The sequence below is a fragment of the Bos javanicus genome, chromosome 16, assembly GCF_032452875.1.
Source record: "Bos javanicus breed banteng chromosome 16, ARS-OSU_banteng_1.0, whole genome shotgun sequence".
NCBI lineage: Eukaryota > Metazoa > Chordata > Mammalia > Artiodactyla > Bovidae > Bos > Bos javanicus.
Window position 1 is genome coordinate 43948917 of NC_083883.1, and position 22491 is coordinate 43971407.

Below are 22491 nucleotides of genomic sequence, written 5' to 3' on the forward strand. Positions count from 1 at the left end.
AGAGAGGTCTTTCTCCAGCAATCACTTCATAGGAAGACATTTAGTCTTAGCCATAGTTAATCTACATGTAAAATCTTGGGTGGCATGCTGAGTTTTCTTCTGCTTTTTCTCTATCGTTGTGCTACAGCTACAGCTTTTTCTCTAACATTGTGCTACAACGTTCAAACTCCCCAAAGGGAAGAATATTTTTGTTCTCTGGGAGTAACATATGAGTATCTCCAATGGTTTACGTTATTTATTTCTGAAGAACAGGATAGGCAGAGAAGGAATAGGGAGTCTAAGTGAGAAGGTGGGGAGTCATTAATGAATGAAGAATCTAATGGTGAAGTAATCAACTCCCAGGGCTGACTCATCACTCGCCCCGGTGGCCCACCTGCTACAGTTGTGGGACGACTTCAGGTACTTGGCAGAGATGATATTGAGGGAGAGGATGGCGTCCACTGCAGCTTCATCCACCTCAGCCTTATTCCTGATTCGGCCTGAGAGAGACAAGAAAGAAACCAGGACATGGGGACATTTAAAAACAAAACAGTAATCCATTAAGCCAAAATGAGACTGTCAGACCTCTGTGTAATTTCAGGTGCCGGAAGAGTCATTTGGTTAACTGTAGTTTCAAAGTCTAATGTGGGAATTCTCAGTCTTCCATTCTTCTCCATATTCTTTTTTTTTTTTTTTTATTTCTTCTCCATATTCTGTCTCCCCTTTACATCCCACATTCAGTCAACTGTGAACATTTATTCATTGTTCAAAGAGCTTCTCATATTCATTTCGACTTTTATTTCCAACATCACTGCCCTGCTCATCAGGGGAAGCTCATCCCCTTTTGATCAGAGACAAGCAACAGTCATTTAACTGGTCTCCCAGCTGCTCTCATGTCTCTCCTTGTCAATCCACCCCACACTCACCTTCTATAATGTTCTTAAGCCACTGCCTTCATTATATCACTTTCTTGTTTAACATCTTACAATTCTGTTTTCAAATACTAAGACTAGGGTATGCAGCAGTGCACAGAGTTTCAGAACAGTCTCTGGAGCAGGACTGCCGGGGTTCGAATCTCAGCTCCGACACTAACTCTCTGTGAGGCCTGGGCACACGCTCAACCTCTTTGAGCCTCACTTTCCTCACCTGCCAAGTGGGAAAAACAATTCTGCCCTTTAAAGAATTTTATGATCATATTATATGTTATGTTATATTATATGAACTAACATTTTTAGAGCATTTAGGAAAGCACCTGCCACACTTCATGCTTGTTTAAAAAAAATAATAAGCCATAGGGTTACAGAAAAGCCTTAATAACTGCTGCCTCTGCTCACCACCCATTCTGGCCAGAAAGCATCTTTCTTTTTTTGTGTGTAAAAATTAATTTTGAAAAGCTTGAAAATCACTGTCCTGGATAGGACAGAGTATATAACCATCCTTCCAGAGGTCCCTAATTTGGTCTGTAGGTACCCAAGAGGTTTATGCATAAAATTCAGAAAGGCTAAACTGTAACAACTTTATTTTCAGGAGCCTCTAACTGAAACTGGTTTTTCCTTCCATAAGGAGGGGAGGGCACAAACCACAGTAGACTGAGCAGTACTTATACCTTTGTCCCAGGCAGAAATCACAGATGTTTCCGTTATCACACTAATGTCAACTATATGACACTCATTACCACTTTGAAATGATACAAATTAGACCCTCTGCTTATTTAACACATCAATAGAGAGCTTATGTTACAAATTTGTTTAGTTTTTAACAACTGCAGTTCAATATTATTAGTTCCCTTAGTAATCCCAAGTACTTTATTTTCTACATTTAAAAATGTAATTCTGAGGCTTCACCTCTGCCAAATGGGTCCATGGTAAAAACAGGGTCAGGCTCCTGCCTTAGCCTCTCATTCTACAGCTGATGCTGTAGGTTCAATCTTTTCCTCTCATGGGACCTCAATTCTGTCTCTCCTCTCTGGCCATAGGTTTCTAGCCATTTGCTCATTAGACATTCCTGACTAACTCCAAATGCTTGCAAAAAAAACAAACAAAACCCTCCAATTTCTCTCTAATCTACTCAGAGCATCTCCTACCAGCTAACCCAGTCCTCTTGGATCTTTTTTGTTGTCCACTCTCCTAGCACAGGTCTGTTTCAGTTGTCCTCATTTGGTATTCACTCCTCAAACAGCTCTGGACACATACACACGCTGTTCCTCACTAGATCACAAGCGCACAAGGAGCAGAGGCTTCTCTGGGGCCTTCGGCACAGAACCACTCCCGTAGTCCTTGAGAAAAATACTGGCAGTTGCATAACCTATGAAGGGAGCTGGGAAACAAGGGTACTTTTGACTCAAAGTCTCTCTTCTGATGGTCATGTTCTCCAGTGCAGTCTTCCACATACTCCCTGTGCTCCAAACAGGGACCAATCACATCTCTAAAAGAGCCTGGCTCCGTCCTCATCTGAAGAAATGTACTCACCTACCACCAGCTCACGAACATCCTTCCAGTGGAGCTCACTCCCCTTCTCATGGATGATGGTCACTGTGATCCTCCGCTGGATGCCCTAGGTAATGGAGCAGGGTTGCAATTTAGCTGGGGCCATCTCTTATTTCCTCTTGTTTGCCCTTTGTTGGATCGTCTGGTGTGGTGGTGGCAAGAAGGGGAGGTATGGAGAGAGATGGGAAGTGCTGTCCACACTGTTATTCTGAATCAAGGGACACAGGTGAGGGACTGAGGAAGAGCCAGGTGCTGATACAGCTTCAAGAACCACTGCCCAGACTGTAAGTCCCAGAGTGAGCCCATCTGATTCACAAGCACTTCTGAGCACTGATTAAAACTACTTTCCATTTGCCAAAGAGGGACCTCCATTTCACGACTGGATTTTCAGTCCACTGAAACCTTACTTCTCTATCTCCATTAAAATCTTCTGGCTGTGAAAGCAGAGTTTCTTAACATCACAGAGTGAAAATGGCATAAAACCACAGGGGAGCAGCATACATTCTAACTGAATTAAACAAATTCTTTCAAAATAGCTCTTTTAATATGTGTATTTATACACAAAAGCCAAGGTTTGAGAAACTTTAAGGAAAGGATAGGGCAAAGTCTCCCAACCTCCAAATTCCCTTCAAATGAAGATAAAAAGGCAGAGAAACAGAGGCCTGTTTCTTATTCTAACTCTTTTTGTTGTTCCCTTCTAGGCCCTTTTTGGCTCCTTCGTTAGTACCTGGTGAAGCAAAAATGTCCCCTGGCAGGGCAAGCCTGCTGTATGGTCCACCACGGCTGGGATATACCTGTAAAAAAAGAAATAGGAAAGAAAGAGGTTAGATGGATGCTTGTGCTAATAACTAACTGCAGCTTCACCTGCAAGGTCCTCCCTGGTCGTGCTGCCCCTCGGTGGTTTCTGTTTTCCTAAACTCCGATCCCATGTCCTTCTCATCATCTGGAGTGGACATATAATCACACAGTCATTTGCATTTGGCTCCATCCCAGCTCCCTGTCTAACAGATACTCTATAAATAATGTATTACTGCCATGGCAAGTGTCAGGAGATGAGGAAGAGATAACTTCAGATTTTTAAGAATCAGAAAGCAATTAACTCAGTGGAAACCATTTACTGTAACTTCTTCTCCATCATAATGCAAGTTATAATCACATTATGGATCTGTCTACAGAAAGTCAAATTCCTTAAAGTAATGTCACTTCTGCTGAATACTACAGGATCGATAGAGCCAAACCTCACACACAGCAGGAACTCAATAAATGTTTCCTGGAGGTAACTGTGATGGTGGTACCCGGCATGATAAGCAGAGGATCGTTAAGATAACATTTATCCCCTATCCTTTAACTGATATAGCCTCTTCCCTCTGTTTCAGGAGAGGGATCTCTTTTGTGTTTTTCAAAAGCATTTCCGAGACAAGTATAAACAGTGATTACATTTGCCACTGAGTCTAACACAACAACTCAGAGTAAGCCAATGCTGATTATTTTGACTGGAGCCAAAAGTCCTTAACTGGGGGTGATTCTGCCCCCATGGGATATCTGACAATGTCTATTGCCACAACTGGAGGGAAGGGCTACTGGCACTTTATGGGTAGAGGCCAGGGACGCAGTTAAATACCTGTAACATTTAGGACAGCCCCCAACCACAGGGAATCATCTGCCCCCAAACAGTGCAGAGGTTGAGAAACCCTGGTCTATGGAAATATTCTGTCCCCTAAGCCCCTGAGATGTGGATATAAGTCTCTGGCCCCATTGTGCACAATATGCTTCTGACTCTCTTTGCTTGTTTGCTGATAAAACCCAATATGTAGGTTGTCTTCCCTCGTAACAAAGTGCCAATCTCCATGCTCCTGCTAACAAGAAGTTAAATCACTCAGTAAGTATTGTTTACTGTTACAAAACGTGGAAATAAAAGAAGATGTCCTATGGAAGCTGACAGTCCTGAGTTCAAACCCCACCTTACTGCTTCCTTGGTCATATTATTTAATTTCTCTGAGCCTAGATTTTCTCATTTGAATAAGAATATGGTATGTTCTATGAGGAAATAAATGAGAAAATAGTTTTTAAAAAAGTAAATTACAATACTAGGTAGTTCTCTGACAAACATCTGATTCAAAGAGTAAACACCCCTAAAATTCAGTTCAAAACTAGAATGTGACGTTTTGTGAACCTGAAGACAAAGAGACTCAAAATTACATTTTTTAATTTTGCAAAATTGTCATATTTAAAATATAGGAAGTTGGACTTACTCTCCCGTAGGCTCCAGTTCACTGATCTCAAACCAAACCAGAAGATCATACTTGCTCATGCTCTGGCCAAGGCTGGTTTTGCTCATGGTATTTAACTTGGTGGCTGGAACTTTTAAAAGTTTTTGGAAAATGTTAACATGTGGTCCAAGTCTACTCTGCAAAGGTACAAGCTTCTCTAATGTCAGTCTTCAAGGACACACTTGGGAAAGGCAGCAGGAATCAGGGGACAGATTTCAGTGCAGGAGACCCAGAGACACTTAATCAACTCTATGTGCACCTCTAACTTCAGGGAACAGGAAAACAGAGGGTCAGCATCTTTCTCCCTCTCTCCCTCTCAACAAAATATCCAATGATGAGAACACAGGCTTTGTGCAGCATAAATGTGCTCACAAAACCATTAAAAAACCTTCCTGAGGCTCTCACATTTGCAGCATGCAGAGCACATAACAATGTGGGAGAGACAATGTGGGGAGGGTCTCGCTGTGTGTGGTGCGTGTGGGGAGCTGCTGCTGCTGCTGCTGCTAAGTCGCTTCAGTCATGTCTGACTCTGTGCAACACCATAGATGGCAGCCCACCAAGCTCCCCCGTCTCTGGGATTCTCCAGGCAAGAACACTGGAGTGGGCTGCCATTTCCTTCTCCAATGCATGAAAGTGAAAAGTGAAAGTGAAGTCGCTCAGTTGTGGCCGACTCTTAGCGACCCCATGGACTGGAGCCGGGCTCCTCCGTCCATGGGATATTCCAGGCAAGAGTACTGGAGTGGGGTGCCATTACCTTCTCCGGTGTGGGGAGCACCTGTCCCCTAACCCAGTGGTTCCTGAACCTCCTGCACATGAGCATCACCTGGGGATCTCAAAGATGGACCAGGCCATCCCACAGGCCAATTAAAGAACAATCTCCAGGGATGGGGCTCAGTCCTCTGAGAGGTTTGAAGCCCCCCAGGTGATTCCAGTGTATGGACAAGTCTGGGAACCATGGGTCTAACCTGTAGATACAGGATTCTGTAAATGATCTGTTACCCATTTTCTTCAAATGTAAATTCCATGTCCTTATCTGTACTGATGAAATACATTAACCAAAACCCTAGTACTTCCAAGAATGTCAGATTCTACAAGGTGGGCATTTTGAAACACTACATAGAAATCCTGAAATCTTGGCGATTCAAAGAGGGTTCTCTGCTCTGAATCTGGGAGCAGCGGTGTGAGAGTCTGGGGACCTGGGATCTAATTATCACTCGACCACTAACTACCTTTGAAATTCTGGTTGAGGCAGTTAACCCCTGGGAGTCTGTCTCCTCATCTCTAAGATAAAGATCATAATATTAGCTATCTGAAAAGATATTGCAAGAAACCACTGATGCAATGAATCTAAAGGGGCTTTACGACTCTTGCAGCACTATGCATGGCCTGTTGGCATTATTCACCCTAGCTGAATTCCAGGTGAGTTGGTGATGATGCTACTCAAGACGGTAACTGGGGGTTATCGGTGTGCGTCTAAGGGTCAGAAAGCAAAACCAGAAGCATTTTTTTTTTAAAGCCATCTACTATTAAAAAATCCTTCAAATTAATAATACCACTGCAAAGAATCCAAACCAACAAACCTAAGGAGCCCCCGCCCCCACCCCATGATGTGAAAAGGGCATAAACAAAGAAGGTACTTCCTAAAAATCTCTCTGAAAGAAATGTGACATGACCTTGACAATGTGGTGAACTCTACACTCAGGTCAAGTAGCAAACAGAAACATCCGTGGTTCCTACACAGAGAGCCAGGCTTTGGGACTGGCCCCTGAGGATGGTTCTACATCTAAGGCAGAGCTAATTTAGTTACTAACCATCTCGTTTAGGTACCCTCTCAGGCTGGCAGCTGGGAACTGGCAGAAAGAGAAAAGGCGGTGATGGGTCAGCCCCATCCTGGAAGGTGGCAATGGCGGAGGAGGCAAGCACGTTGGCATGCTCAGAAAATGTGTCCAACACATGCACATTCACATAGTCAGATACGAGAAATCGGATCAGTTCAATCTTTCTCTCATGGTCTGAAGGCAGGATGGAGGTAAGGCGCACAGAGGTGGAGAATGAGCAGAGGGTGGGGGGGAATGTGGCAAGTGGGCAATGAGGAAAAAGGATGAAAATAAACAAAGAAAAGTCAAAACAAGATACATGAACATGCAGAACAAATCTAACATGCAAAAAAATGCCCGCCACTGAAGTTAAAGGGGTTACACACAGAGCAGAGAGGCTGAGGAGCAGGGAGTTTATCAAAATCTTCAACAAGACCAGAGTGCCAGAGTGGATAGAGCCCTAGAGTTTCTCACCAACAATTCTAGGTCCTGCTAGATACTGGAACACACAGGATGCACAGATGTTGAGCAGGAATTTGAATATGACTTTTTCCCTTTAAAGTCATGCAGCATATAAAGAACCCAGCTGGAACTCACCTGGCTTGGATAGCGGCATGGGCGGAGGGAAGAATCGTCGAGACGGCTGGGGTGGACTGCAAAGGAAGATGAAAGTTCTTCAAGACTAAAAGGACCCCCGTGCTAATACTAATGGCATGTATAAATCCCATTTAGAAGCAGATCACATGTACTTTCAACACTAGCACATTATCAGATATCAGATATATTCCCACACAGTAAAACTGAGGCTAAGACATTTTAAGAGAAGTCCCCTTGTAAGTCTTACCTAACGAATAAGAAAATTTTTCTGTTAACACTGACACTCTGCCATCATCCCAGAGTCCCCATCATGGTCTCCTCCCTCATTCTGGTGTCTCAACTCAGACACACGTTTCACAGTGACTCTACGCTCCATGCAGTTCTAGGTGGTTAGGAATAATTTACACAATTTCCACGTTATGTCTTGATTACCTCAACTTTATCCTATTCAAAGTCTCTTCCTACAAGAAGATGGTACTCAAGGCCCCCTGGGCAAAACTCAATTTGCTCCTCCTACAATTAGTGACTGGGTGGCTTAGAAGAAAGATGGTAACATTTCTAAAAAGGAAACATAGGACAATATATAAAACTGTCACTTACCTATCTTAATCCCTCAAAAGATTTCTTTCTTTCCAGCAAGTAACAATAACAACAACAATATCAACAACAAAAAAATCTGTGCTCATTTGGTCCAAACCTGTGAAGTTCCTGTCCTTGCAGGTGAAGTGGGTGCTGCTGATAATGCCCAAAGACTTCAAACACAATCGGCTTGGTTTTGATATAGTCCACGAATGATTCCGTAACCTCCACTGCAATCTAATAAGAAGTAGAGCCAAGCTCGATTAGGGTAAGAGTTTTTACAGGAAAATGCACATGTCTGCAGCAAACAGCACTCAGGCACTTTTGAGTACTCAGTATGTGCTGGGTACTTTACTCTGCAGGCCTCTCATATCAGAAGAGATGGGCTCTTCTCTGGTTTTCCTTCTACCAGCAACTTGACCAAGCTCCAGGCGTTCCACCACCTACCCTAACTGACCTCCAGCCCCTCTGCGTCCTTCAGTCAGTATGAGGACTGCATCGGCTGCTCCCTTCACCTGTTCTCTCCTCCACTTTGAGGGTAGGCCCAGACAGCAGCCCTGCCCAGGAGGCCTTCCCACTTCTCTGTCCCTGTTTTCCCTGTACTTCAAGGCCCAGACCAAACAGCAACAACGATATGAAAACTGGGACTGCTAACTATGTGCCAGGTACAAGGCCAAGAGTGACCCACCTTTTCTTATTTATACTACAGCCTTCAGGAAGCTCCCCAACCTTCTTTGTCCATCCAACCATCCACCCTCAACAAAGAATGTAACATAGAATTCTCTTTCCATTAGTAGAAATAATTCTCCCTTCTCCCACTCCCAATGCATTTCAAGAATAGCTTTCGAATATGTCCATAAGTTGTACTACTATTTTTATAAACTGCACATAAAATAAACACGCATTTTATTTCTCCTATCATAATTCTAAACTCTTCGGAGGCATAATCCCCTGTGATTCATCTAAGTGTCCCCCTCACCCCCACACAGTGGCATCAGGCATGGTCCTTGTACACAGGAGACAATCAATATTGATCATATACAGTCATGCTAATGTTTATACAATTAAACATAAAAAAGAAAACTATGTTTTGTGCTTGTTCATTCCATTTTTGGAGTTGTCCTTTCTTATTTTAATTTTTTTGGCCAAGTTGCACAGCACGAGGGATCTTAGTTCCTGGACCAGGGATCACTTCCCCTGCAGTGGAAGTGGAGTCTTAACCACTAGACCACAAGGGAGTCCCCCTTTTGTATTTTAGAGAGTGGACTATGGTTAGCAAGAGAATGAGACTGTTTCCTGTATAGCTGTGAAGACCCTGGATGCTAGAGCCACGTTTCCCTGGGTTCAATCCCACCTCTGCCTCCTCCTAGCTTGGTAACCTTGGTGAGTGACTTCAACTGCTGTGCTTCAGTTATCTCAACTATAACATGGGGATTATGACAGTATGTGGCATAAAAGAAAGGGTTAAATCAATTAAGACAGAAAAAGCACCTCTAACAATGACTGATACAACATAAGCTCTCAGTGAATGTTAGCTCTTGTGATGAGAATGAAAACTTTTGAATGGGGTTAAGTAAATCTTTCTAGAAGAGATGGAAGGTCTGTTCTCTTATTCCACTTACGGGGGAGTTGTAAGGGGCATTAAAGGATTAATCATCGAATCAGCTGAAAGGAAAAAAGATTCTGAAGCTTAGTTTAGCTACAAAAGAATTTCACAGTTTCTACATTATTTGCAACCGAACAGTGTTATGTTTCTTACCGTTTAAAGAACATATTAACTTTAACAAAACTCATATTAAACATGCTTATTTTTCTAGGACGGAAACACTAAAACAACTCACAATTCAATGACAAAGAATTTACTGGCAGACCAACCCCCAGTGCTACGCACAGGCCCACTGTCATTCAGAGAAGATGCTGGCTGCTCTGTCCACTGAGGATGAGCTCAGGGCCCTGGCTGCTCCCTCCATTGTCTGTTCTCGCCACAGAGCTCCCCCTGCATAGCAGCTCGGATAATCATCCTTCTTCGGCTGAGAAAGCCAAAGGGAGCCCGTACATGATGCCTGCCTTGCACCAGCTGCTTCGGGGTACCACCAACCTGTAATACACCTGGCAAAAAATGTCCACGTGACTTACATTCTGTACATGGTAAAAGCCCAGAGGACTTCCTCTGCCGTTGTTCTTGAGGGGTTCAGTGGAGAATGCTTCATCATGCCGATGTAAAAAGCTTAAGAGAGCAAAAAAGACAAAAACCCACATTAATCTCGCATTAAATGGTTTCATCAGAATTCTCTTGGATCCCATGGAAAGAAGTATCTTAAGCAGAGTTTTTAACTGAGACAAGTTATTTACATTGACCTGTAGAGAACATGTTCCATATCACACAGATAACATTTTAGATTTTATTTCAAAACTGACTGAAAAATCAACTAACCCTACCACTTAGCTGGGGCTTCCCTGATGGCTCAGCGGTAAAGAATCTGCCTGAAGTGCAGGCAATGCAGGAGACATGGGTTTGATCCCTGAATAGGGAAGATCCCCTGGGTAGGGAAGAAGCGAATGGCTACCCACTTCAGTATTCTTGCCTGGAAGATTCCATGGACAGAGGAGCCTGGAAACCTACAGTCCATGGGGTCTCAAAGAGTCGGACATGACTGAAGCAACTGAGCACACACCACTTAGCTACGAAAACATATGAAGACTGAATTCAGTGAACTCTCATTCCAATGCAGAAGGTTTTTACTGAAAATAAAAACTGAAATCATTTTGTATAGAAAAGATTTGGCAGATTGAAGCTTCTATAAGGTAGCACTAAAGCCTGTGGATGGCGTATCTGCTGGGAACCTCTCTAAGACCAGCGAGGAGTAGATTCAAATGTCACCTCTTCCAGGGAGATTTCCCTGACTCACTCAAACAGTTCTACATTCCCATAGCAACAGGGGCCTATTTCTTCAATAGCAATGATACCATTGTTTGTAATAATGTATTTACTTGCCTGTTTCCCCAAAAGAGAGTGTGTGTCTCCCACAGGGCTTGAAATATAGAAAATACTCCTGAAATGTTTGCTGAGTCACTGGGCTATGTTTACTTATTCTCATAAATAATGAGATTTTATTGTTCTGTCTCCCTAATATTAGTCTGAAATAAAAAGTAGTGGAGAATTACAGAATACACAATTCAAAGATGTACTGCTAGACAGAAATATCCACTAGAAGGATACCCCACACTCCTACAGGAAAAGAGGGATAAACAGTGGGCAGAGAGACCAGGTCTTCCATGAACTCCTGGTCTTCCATATTACAGGTGACCCCTGAACATCACTGGTGTTCTGGGTCTGGACTGCGTGGGTCCACTTATATGTGGATTTTTTCAATAGTAAATTTTACGGTTTTGCACGATCCACAGTTGGTTGAATCTTTAGATGTGGAACTGCGGATACAGAGGAACCCTGGATATACACTTGGGTTTCAGACTTTGTGGAGGAGGGTCAATGCCCGTAACTCCTGAGTTGTTCAAGGGTCAACCATTCTCTCAGCCTGAAGACCATGGTGGACTTTTGCCAAGTAACCAAATCACGTACCACTGTGACACTGCATCTTTCCACACTACGCGTACTCTTGCCTATTTTCTTTCTTCTCATTTCTCCTTACCTTTCTTCCTCTCTTCTACTTTTTACTCCTTTCTTTTTCTTCCAATTTCTTCCTTTCCAGACCACACAGTGCACCTGCCAGAGGCCGCATGAGCATCAGCTGGCCTCTGCCCTACACTCCTCCAAGGCTCTCCTCGGAGCAGATACCAATATATGGGGGTTCCACATAGGTGATACCTGAGGCCACTGACTGTGCTCTACAGCTGTGTCTTCCCAATGCAGGCCAGATGAGAGTTTATAAAAACCCCAGAAAAATCTGAGTCTTCTTTCAACATGAGTCAACATGCCCTTTCCTCCAATGCTTACACCAGGTGGAGATGCTACTCTCTTTTCAGGAGACTTTGGGACAGAAGTTAATAGACCATTCTTGCCATTTCAGATGTCAGCTGACCAAGCAGGTCTTTTCCATAAAATACATTAGCTACTAATGGAGACTGTTAGTGAAAACACATTAAATGAGCAAATCTATACTGGATGGATAATATTTCATCAATTGTTACGTTTTAGCAAATTACATTAGCAGCTTAACTACGTAATAACCACATTTAATTGAGAACTTGGCTGACAACTACATAGAAAGTGAAGCTACATGAGGCCTCTGGAAAGGATAAGGCACACACCGAGGGAAAGGAAGGGCAGAAACCTAAAGCAGCCTTTTGGTGGCACCAACAGCAAACTGTGGGCTTTAGGAATGGGGCAGTTCAAACTTCCTTCTTTTATACTGTGGCCCTTTCCAAGTACTCAAAAGATATATTCATGTTGGGAGTATTAAAACTTAAGATTCTCCAAAAAAATGTTTTTGGAAGTCTTGAGACAAAAGTAACTAGAGCACAGAGCTCCAGAGGGTTACAGGATAGAAAATGCTTATTAAACAGATGAGAAATGAAACCTGTCACATCTTCTCTACTTACTTACTAGCTTTCTTTCAATGGATATAGAATTTTGCTGTTCTTTAAACGACTTACATTTTGTTTTTCCCAAGCATTAAACAGGCATAATTGGCAGTTGGATAATTCATTGATTTCAGACTTGTTTATTAACAAGACATTTTGGCATGAAGAACATTAAAAAGGCTGATGAGTAAGCTTAACTGGATCTGACCCTGTACTCCTGGCAGAGGGGGACAGTCCATAACTGAACCTCTAGCAGGATGTGTGGCCGCACTCCTTCCCACTATGAACTCTGTTTCGTTCCGTTGCCTGTTTCCACTTCTTACTCCCAACCAGAGTAAAGAAAGCATTTTATTTCAGGGTCTGGGAGTCATTTCTCTCTTGAGAGTGTACAATCTGGCAAGTCTAAGAGCACTCTATAGTGCACAAAAGTCACCAACCAGGTTAACGGCTAGGAAGGAGGAGCAAAGTGGGGCTTACTTGAACTGACAGAAGATGTCTGCATACTTACTTGAACTGACAGAAGATGTCTGCATACTCTGGGAGGATTCCACTGGCCTGCAGCACTGTGACCCGGAAAGTGAATGCACTGCCCAGCTTTAGGTGGTTGCCGATCTCTTCAGAAAATCCCTCCATCATCATCTTACCATCCAGCAAAGTGCTTGACTTCAGATCTAAAGCAGGTCAAATGAACACAGGTATGGTTCAAATAATGACAAAGCACCTTTCAGAGAGGAGAGTGTATTCTTCCATCACTAGTTGATAAAAGTAGTGATCATCCTTAACAATGGTCAGTGTTTTCCCCTCTTGGAAAGCACCCCCAGTCACAGCACTCTGATTACACACCCAGATCATTCATTCGGTTGACTTCTTCTGGAGGAGTGATGACCTCAGAACTCTGACCCTGTCCTTCCACAATCCTCAGCTCCTCCAAGGACAGACCAGAACGGGTCAATGCAACCGAAGAAATGTCACTCTGAAAACAAGGCAGCATAAGTAGATGATAAGTAGTATGACAACATATTTTTCCCACATTTCTTTTACGTCTGTTTATGTGCCCCCAAAATAATTGTGACTGAAAAGTTACGTGGATTAAGGACTGCCTGATGCTTGAGAAACCTATATGCAGGTCAGGAAGCAACAGTTAGAACTGGACATGGAACAACAGACTGGTTCCAAATAGGAAAAGGAGTACGTCAAGGCTGTGTATTGTCACCCTGCTTATTTAACTTATATGCAAAGTACATCATGAGAAACAGTGGGCTGGAAGAAACACAAGCTGGAATCAAGATTGCTGGGAGAAATATCAATAACCTCAGATATGCAGATGACACCACCCTTATGGCAGAAAGTGAAGAGGAACTAAAAAGCCTCTTGATGAAAGTGAAACAGGAGAGTGAAAAAGTTGGCTTAAAGCTCAACATTCAGAAAACGAAGATCATGGCATCTGGTCCCATCACTTCATGGGAAATAGATGGGGAAACAGTGTCAGACTTTATTTTTTGGGCTCCAAAATCATTGCAGATGGTGACTGCAGCCATGAAATTAAAAGACGTTTCCTCCTTGGAAGGAAAGTTATGACCAACCTAGACAGCATATTGAAAAGCAGAGACATTACTTTGCCAACAGAGGTCCGTCTAGTCAAGGCTATGGTTTTTCCTGTGGTCATGTATGCATGTGAGATTTGGACTGTGAAGAAAGCTGAGTGCCGAAGAATTGATGCTTTTGAACTGTGGTGCTGGAGAAGACTTGCGAGTCCCTTGGACTGCAAGGAGATCCAACCAGTCCATCCTAAAGGAGATCAGTCCTGGGTGTACACTGGAAGCACTGTTGCTGAAGCTGAAACTCCAATACTTTGGCCACTTCATGTGAAGAGTTGACTCATCGGAAAAGACCCCAATGCTGGGAGGGATTGGGGGTAGGAGGAGAAGGGGATGACAGAGGATGAGATGGCTGGATGGCATCACCGACTCGATGCACATGAGTTTGGGTGAACTCCGGGAGTTGGTGATGAACAGGGAGGCCTGGCAATCGCAACCCACTCCAGTACTCTTGCCTGGAAAATCCCATGGATGGAGGAGCCTGGTAGGCTGCAGTCCATGAGGTCGCTAAGAGTCAGACACAAATGAGCGACTTCACTTTCACTTTTCACTTTCATACACTGGAGAAGGAAATGGCAACCCACGTCTTGCCTGGAGAATCCCAGGGACGGGGGGAGCCTGGTGGGCTGCCATCTATGGGGTTGCACAGAGTCGGACATGACTGAAGCGACTTAGCAGCAGCAGCTGGGAGGCCTGGCGTGCTGTGATTCATGGGGTCGCAAAGAGTCGGACACGACTGAGCGACTAAACTGAACTGAACTGAGAAAAGGTGATACCACATAGTGTAAATGCTGGGCTTTCACCCTCGCCTTGGGAACTGTCAGACATGTCCTATGTTCTATTAAACAATCCTGTGGCTACCTACACCCTTTAATTCTAGGGAGAACTTCCCTCCAGTGCTGAACATCCATCCTCCTAACCAATCTGTCTACTTCTTTCTTCTTCCACAGGGCTTTTCTCTTCCTGGAAGATTTCTCACCTGATTAAAGTACTCGTTATCAAAAGATATTTTAGCTGTTCCTGACTGTCGAATTCCAGAGCCATAATCAGGAGCTTCTTCATCCGCTAAGCAGGAAAAGAAAAAAGCAAGGATGAGATGACATATGGGGCCGAGGGAAAATGACTCATTGGATTACAAAATAAACAGGAAAGCAGTGGAAACTTAAGGTCCCAAAAATTTAATATAAGAGGAGATACTAAAGAACAAGTCTTTTGCATGAGAAAGAATGAGACCAAAGCAGTAAGATCAAATAGGGTTTCCATCTCCACTCAGGGAAACATACCCCTCTCCTTGCTCAAATGAAACTAGTTAATAAAGAATCAGTTTGATTCTTGATACTGCTCAAATATCATAATTAGAAATACTGTTCCCTTTCCTTGGTGAGACTATATTCAATAATACTCAACAAATATTTGAAAATACTAGACTGAATTTGTGGAGACCACCATAAAGTCAACATTGGTGACTGTCACACATTTCCATGGAGAAAAGCTGAAAGGTCATTAAATACAGCACAGCATTTGGAAATTAAAACAGAAAAGCTAACAGGGAATAGCCATGTTCTTTCCTCAGAAGGTAGGCTGGATCTTGGAAAAGTGTAAAGTATCAAAATCTTGATCCACGCATTACAAAACTGCAGCCAAAGCACAAAATGTCTAGCTGTATCCTGAGAGAAAAGTAGGCAAGAAAATGTCTGAAAATCTCGTTACTTCTGAAGCAGTTAAAATCCATTATTTAAAATGCAAATTACTTTTATAAAGTTAATCCAAGAGTTGTTCCTCATGGTAAAGGAAATCCCTTCACCCCATTATTCAAAAATAGCAGTAGGATCTACTACAAACCAAACAGGATCTACCTGTGAAATCTGGGAAGAAGAGTTAGAAAGGAAGCAGTAAAGGCTCTCTTTGAGATAGTCAGATGCACCACGGTTTGTTTTGAAGTGTGTAACTGAAACACGGCCCATACGGAACCGGCCTGCTTTGTCTCAAGGCAAAGAACCCACAGCTTTCATTTCAGAAGAGGGGCACCTACCTGCAATGGCCTGCACAGCCACACGCAGAAATCCACGCACCTCTCCCTTCTCACTGACGATGGCCACCCTGTGAATCAGGGGCACGGGGTACAGCAGGTTGCTCAGGTAAACAAAGGCCCTAGAGACAGACACCAGGAGACAAGCATCTGAGCATCCCACAGACAGAGAGGCTGGCTTTCAGATTTACCAAGAATATCTTCATGAAACTGTGAGCTGGCTTCTGGGCCCTGTCTTAAGGTTGCCGCTCTGTTTTGTACTCTTAGACTGTCTCCGGGTGCTTTTTTGGCACAAATAACATATAAACAAATGCAAATGCTTGTGAAAGATCAACTTACACTAAATCACTCCCTATAAAAATTACAACAGGTAGAGGAGTTAACAGTTGGAAGTAGACTTCTAAGATATGAATACTGCTAAGGGTGGGGAAAAGGGAACCCATTAAGGAGTTCAACCTTTTCATGTAACTATATAAAGAGGTTTTGTTTTGTTTTTCCTGATAGATAAAATAGAAATCAGGAGACCCCCCCCCAAAAAAAAAACGCCAGAGAAATGTGACTGAAATACAATTAATAACTCTAAAATAGATTTCAAGTCACAACACTGTGGGTCTTTATTTTTACCCTAAGAAATGACTGTATTTAGGCAAGGTGACTGACACATATGGGCAGAAAGGCTATGAAACCAGAAATATCTGTTAGTGAGCTTGCAGGAGACTCAGGATGGACATCAACAAAAATGCTAAGGAAGGAGACACCGATCCACAAAGGGTGTCTTTTGCTTCCAGAGCCCAAAACCTTACTCAGAAATCAGATACACAAAATAAGACCTAACATTTTCTACTTCAGATGAACTAGCAAAGTTGTATCACATTGGTTCTTTTTTTATTTTCTTTCATAATTTTGTAGCTTTTGATTTTTTCTTTAAGCAATACAAACTGCTGATCACAAAGTTTGGGTATTTATTCCAGTTAGTGGATGGGAAACAACCTAGTTCCTACTGTTGCTCCTATCTTCTCACTTGGTATATGCTGATCCTTGGACACGAGACAAGACAAAAGGTAAACATTTACGTCAAGAAATCAGATGTAGCCCAATGTGACACATACAGGCATACCTCGTTTTATTGTGCTCCATTGTTTTGCACTTTGCAGATACTGCATTTTTTATAAGTAGGTTTGTGGCAACCATGTCTCCAGCAAGGCACCATTTTCCCAACAACATCTGCTTATTCCATGACTCTCTGTCACATTTTGGTAATTCTCATGATATTTCAGAGTTTTTCATTATCATTGTATTCTTTATGGTGATCTGTGACCTTTGATGTTATTACTGTAATTGTTTTGAGATGCCACAAACCACACCTACACAAGACAGTGAACTTACTCGGTAAATGTGTGTTCGGACTACTCCACCAACAGGCATTCCCCTGTCTCTCTTCCTATACTTGAGCCCCGCCCCCACCCCATTCCTTGAGACACAACAATATTGAAATCAGGACAAGTAATTAGCCTACAATGGCCTCTAAGTGTTTAAGTGAAAGGAAGAGTCTCATGTCTCTTACCTGAAATAAAAAGCTAGAAACATTAAGCTTAGTGAGGAAGGCAAGCTGAAAGCTGAGACAGCCTTAAAGCTAGGCTTTGTGTGTCAGTCAGCGAAGCGGTGAATGCAAAGGAAAAGTTCTTGAAGGAAATTAAAAGTGCTACTCCAGTGAATACACAAATGATATACGAAAGTGAAAAGGCCTTATTGATGATATAAAGTTTGTGTGGTCTGGATACAAGATCAAACCAGCCACAACATTGCTGTAAGCCAAAGCCTAATTCAGAGCAAGGTCCTCTCCCTTTAATTCTATGAAGGCCAAGAAAGATGAGGAAGCTGTAGAAGGAAAGTATGGAACTAGCAGAGATTGGATTATGATGCTTAAGGAAAGACGTTGTCTCCATAACATAAAAGTGCAAAAGGAAGCAGAAGTACTGATGTAGGAGTTACAGCAAATTATCCAGAAGATCCAGCTGAGATAATTAATGAAGGTAGCTAACACTAAATAACTAAAGAGCTTTTTGATGAGGGTGAAAGAGGAGAGTGAAAAAAAGCTGGAGTAAAACTCAACATTCAAAAAAACTAAGATCATGGCATCTGGTCCCATCACTTCATAGCAAACAGATGAGGAAAAAGTGGAAGCAGTGACAGATTTTATTTTCTTGGGCTCCAAAATCACTGTGGATGGTGACTGCAGCCTTGAAATTAAAAGGCATCTGCTCCTGGGAGGGAAAGATATGACAAACCTAGACAGCATATTAAAAAGGATTACATGACTTTGCTGACAAAAGTCCATATAGTCAAAATTATGGTTTTTCCAGTAGTCATGTACAGTTGGATCATAAAGAAGGCTGAGCATCAAAAAATGGATGCTTTCAAACTGTGGTGGTGGAGAAGGCTCTTGAGAGTTCCTTGGACTGTAAGGAAATTGAACCAGTCAATCTTAAAGGAAATCAACCCTGAATACTCATTGGAAGGACAGGTGCTGAAGTTGAAGCTCCAATACTTTGGCCACCTGATGCGAAGAGCTGACTCACTGGAAAAGACCCTGATGCTAGCAAAGATTGAAGACAAAAGGAGAAGAGGGGTGGCAGAGGATGAGATGGTTAGATAGCATCACTGACTCAGTGGACATGAATTTGAGCAAATTGCAGGAGACAGTGAAGGACAGGGGAGTTTGGCATGCTGTAGTCCAGGGGGTTGCAAAGAGCTGGACATGACTTAGCAACTGAACAACAACAACAAAAACACTAAATAACAGATTTTCAATGCAGATGAAACAGCCTTCTATTGGAAGAAGATGACATCTAAGACTTTCAGAGCTAGAAGGAAGTCAATGCCTAGCTTCAAAGGACAGGCTGACTCTCATTAGGGGTTAATGCAACTGGTGACTTGAAGCTGAAGCCAATCCCCACTTACCATTCTGAAGACCCTAGGGCCCTTAAGAATTACACTAAATGTAGTCTGTCTGTGTTCTATAAATGAAACAACGAAGTCTAGATGATCAGCACATCTTTTCACAACATGCTTTATGGAATATTTTAAGTCCACTGTTGACACCTATTGCTCAGGGGCAGGAGCTAGAGTCCTTTCAAAATATTACCACTCACTGACAATGCACCTGGTCACCCACGAGCCCTGATGGAGATTAAGGTTTTCATGCCTGTTAACACAACACACACTCTGCAGCCCATGGGTCAAGAAGTCATTTTGACGAAATTTCAAGTCTTATTATTTAAGAAGTACATTTTGTAAGGTTACAGCTGCCATAGACAGTGGTTTCTTTGATGGATCTGAAAAGGATACGTCATTGTAGATGCCATTAGGAACATCTGTGATTAATGGGAAGAAGTCAAAGTATCAATATTAACACGAGTTTAGATGAAGTTTTCAACCCCCATGGATGACTTTGAGGGATTCAAGACTTCGATGGAGTAAGTTAAGTGCAGATGTGGTAGAAACAGCAAGAGAACAGGGATTAGAAGAGGAGTCTAAAGATGTGAATAAACTGCTGTCTTATAAAACTTTATGGGATGAAGGGTTGCTTCTTATGGAGGAGCAAAGAAAGTGGCTTCCTGAGATGGAAACTATTTCCAGTGAAGCCACTGGGAAGATTTTTGAAATGGTTAACAAAGGATTTAAAATACTACATAAATACTTGATAAAGCAGGGGCAGGGTTTGAATGGACTGATTCCAATTTGGAAAGTTCCACAGTAACAACACAGTGGGTAGGTAAAATGTTATCAAACAGCAGCCTCTACCAGCAGAGTCTATTTCACTGAAGGTTCAGATGACGGCTAGCATTTTTTTTTTTTTTTTAGCAATAAAGTATTTTTAAATTAAGGTCATCATTGTTTAGTCAGTAAATTGTGTTTGACTCTTTTGCAACCCCATGGACTGTAGCCTGCCAGCTTTATCTGTCTATAGGATTTCCCAGGCAAGAACACTGGAGTGGGTTACCATTTCCTTTTCCAAGCAATCTTGGATCAGGGATTGAACCTGCATCTCCTGTACTGGCTGGTGGGTTCTACACTGCTAAGCCACCTGGGAAGCCCAAATTAAGATATGTATGTTGTTTTTTTAGACACAATGCTTTGCACACTTAATAGACCAAATGTAATGTAAACATAACTTTTACATGCACTAGGAAATCAAAAAAGGCATGCAACTGGCTACTGCAATATTTGCTTTTACTGTGGTAGTCGGAAACCAAGCAGCAATATCTCCGAGGTATGCTTGTATGCATGTCTGCACCTTTTCCTGCTCTGAATCTACTTTAAAACAAAGCAAAGGAAGATGGAGTAGATTCTTGGGATTTCAACTCAAAGAAATGAAAACAATTCTGAAAACAGACAAAATACACCACAGGAAAACAAATGGTAATAAAAGTAAAAGAGCATAAATGAAATATGAATGAAAGTATAACCAAAAAAAACCCACAATTGCAAGTGAACATGGAATCAGATCAAACGACATCTGCTTCCCTTTCAGTCTGCTCCAAAGGGGGGAGGGCAATGCTAAAAAAGAGGGCTAAAAGCTGTATGATACAAAAATCTTAAAATGAAAAGTCTGAAAAGGATTACAAACAAGACTCTCAAACATCAACTACTATGACACAGTTTAAAGACTAAGAATTTGGCTTAAGGTACTAAATGAATCATTTCACTTCCAAAGTCAGCACACATACAGACCACCTTCATCTTCTGCCAGCATTCCAGCCACTGCCCCCTTCCAATCCCTTGACTATTAAAGAGCCATGGCGCATGCTCCATCCCTGTCTGCTGTCCTCTCTGAGCTCTACTACCCATTCCAAACCTTTGATTTCACATCTTGAGGTCTTATTTCAAATACCACTCTCTTAGGACAGGTCTCCCCAATGTTTTATGATCTCAGGAACACACAACTCCATCACTGCTATGATTTCCATTTACTTATGCAATCATCTGTCCATCTCACCCACCACAAGGAAAACCCGTGAGGGCAGGAACTATGTCTGGTTTTACTTGCCATTGTCTGCAGAGGGCCTGGCTAGATTTACTGAATAAATGCACTCAAAAAATAGCTGTTGAATGACTGAATATCTATGGACATAAGTAAATGGGAAAATGATTTGCTCTCTAAGTAGAAGTGGAAGATTTTTCCAGAAAAACAGGTTAAACCAGAGGTAAGAAGCAAAACCATTTAACTTTATATTGGGTTGATTTTTCAAAGTCATACTCATAATAGATATTAACTATATATGACATGTTTAGATTCTTAACCATATTTAATTTATACAGCTGTTTTCATATTTAAAAGTAGCTATTCAAAAACAAGAACCCTTTTTTAAAAATTATTTTTTTAACTTTTTGGTTGTGCCACATGGCATGCGGGATCCTAAGTCCCCGACCAGGGAACAAACCTGGGTCCCTGCAGTGGAAGCTCAGTCCTAACTGCTAGACTGCCAGGGAAGTCCCAAGAAATAAGTACTATCTGAGCACACAGTAAAGATGAGAATCCCCTTTCTGTCTATGGCAATGGCTACTTCAAAAGTTTAAGAATAGAAAGTATCCTTGCGGATTTCCCTTTTCAGAGAGAGAACTCTAGAATTTGAAGGCAGTGGTATGGGCATCAGCCCTGTGTCTACACAACCCCACAGTCTCTAGACAGCTCTTTGTCCTATGAGAACACAGGCTCTCCAACCCAAAATCAATGCTCTGGACTTTATAAAAGCTCTCTTACAAAGCTTTTAAAACTGGAATTTTTATAGTTATTATTCATTCTTGAGAATCCTTGTATCCTGATCTAGCAGACTGAAAGAGAAGAGGGATGAGAGAGGGGAAGATGTAAAGGATATATTAGCATAAAGTTCTGTGAGGGTACATAAAAAGGGAAACAAATTCTGTCAACACAAAGATAATGAAGATCCTAGTTACAGAAAGAATGTCAGTTCAGGTACTTAGGTCACAGAATAACACAGGAGACCTTTAACCAGAAGACTAGCTTAAATACTTCACATTTCATCCCAAGTGATGATGGATGATTCATAACATCCCAGCATGCCATAAGAGAACAGCTAAAGGGACAAGCTCTTTTAATTTTCATATAAAAATTCACCAGAGGCAGCCAAGGCCATGAATCAAAACCTACAAATGGAATTTTTTAAAAAACTAGAAATTTTATGTGAATTGTATTTGCAATTATATGTCAATAGGGGAAATCTAATCCCATGAATCACACAAACAGCAAAGAAGTTACTCCTCTTACACAGGGAATGACTGGTACGTAACTGGGTGACACTGTGTTGCTATGAATTGTCTGTAGGTAAGAAATGCCATCAAGGGTGAAAATAAAGAGCTACCCTTCACTCTGCTGACCACTACGATTTCACCTCCTCCCTACTGTTTTCCTTGCAAAGTCAAGTGAGTTTCAGAACCAGGGAACCCAAAGAAATGGAAAAGTCAATTCCTAAGCCATAGTTCCACAAGTAATTTACTTGAAAATTGAAGTAGAGGTGACTGCCTTATACTTACAATTCAATCTGATATGATTAAAAGGAGAGAAAATACATA

At 42.1% G+C, this 22491-nt stretch overlaps 1 protein-coding gene across 8 annotated transcripts in view; it reads right to left on the reverse strand.

The window, feature by feature from the left end:
- KIF1B (kinesin family member 1B) overlaps nucleotides 1-22491 on the reverse strand; it is a 151067-nt gene that overhangs the window by 22556 nt on the left and 106020 nt on the right. For all 8 annotated transcript variants that reach the window (XM_061382765.1, XM_061382761.1, XM_061382758.1 and 5 more), the window contains 11 exons: nucleotides 15901-16019; nucleotides 14848-14933; nucleotides 13114-13243; nucleotides 12779-12941; nucleotides 9865-9955; nucleotides 7847-7965; nucleotides 7150-7205; nucleotides 4718-4826; nucleotides 3193-3259; nucleotides 2448-2532; nucleotides 374-479 (listed from right to left, as the gene is read on the reverse strand). In XM_061382765.1, the coding sequence (XP_061238749.1) occupies nucleotides 374-479; nucleotides 2448-2532; nucleotides 3193-3259; nucleotides 4718-4826; nucleotides 7150-7205; nucleotides 7847-7965; nucleotides 9865-9955; nucleotides 12779-12941; nucleotides 13114-13243; nucleotides 14848-14933; nucleotides 15901-16019 (1131 nt within the window). The remainder of the gene's footprint in view (nucleotides 1-373; nucleotides 480-2447; nucleotides 2533-3192; nucleotides 3260-4717; nucleotides 4827-7149; nucleotides 7206-7846; nucleotides 7966-9864; nucleotides 9956-12778; nucleotides 12942-13113; nucleotides 13244-14847; nucleotides 14934-15900; nucleotides 16020-22491) is intronic.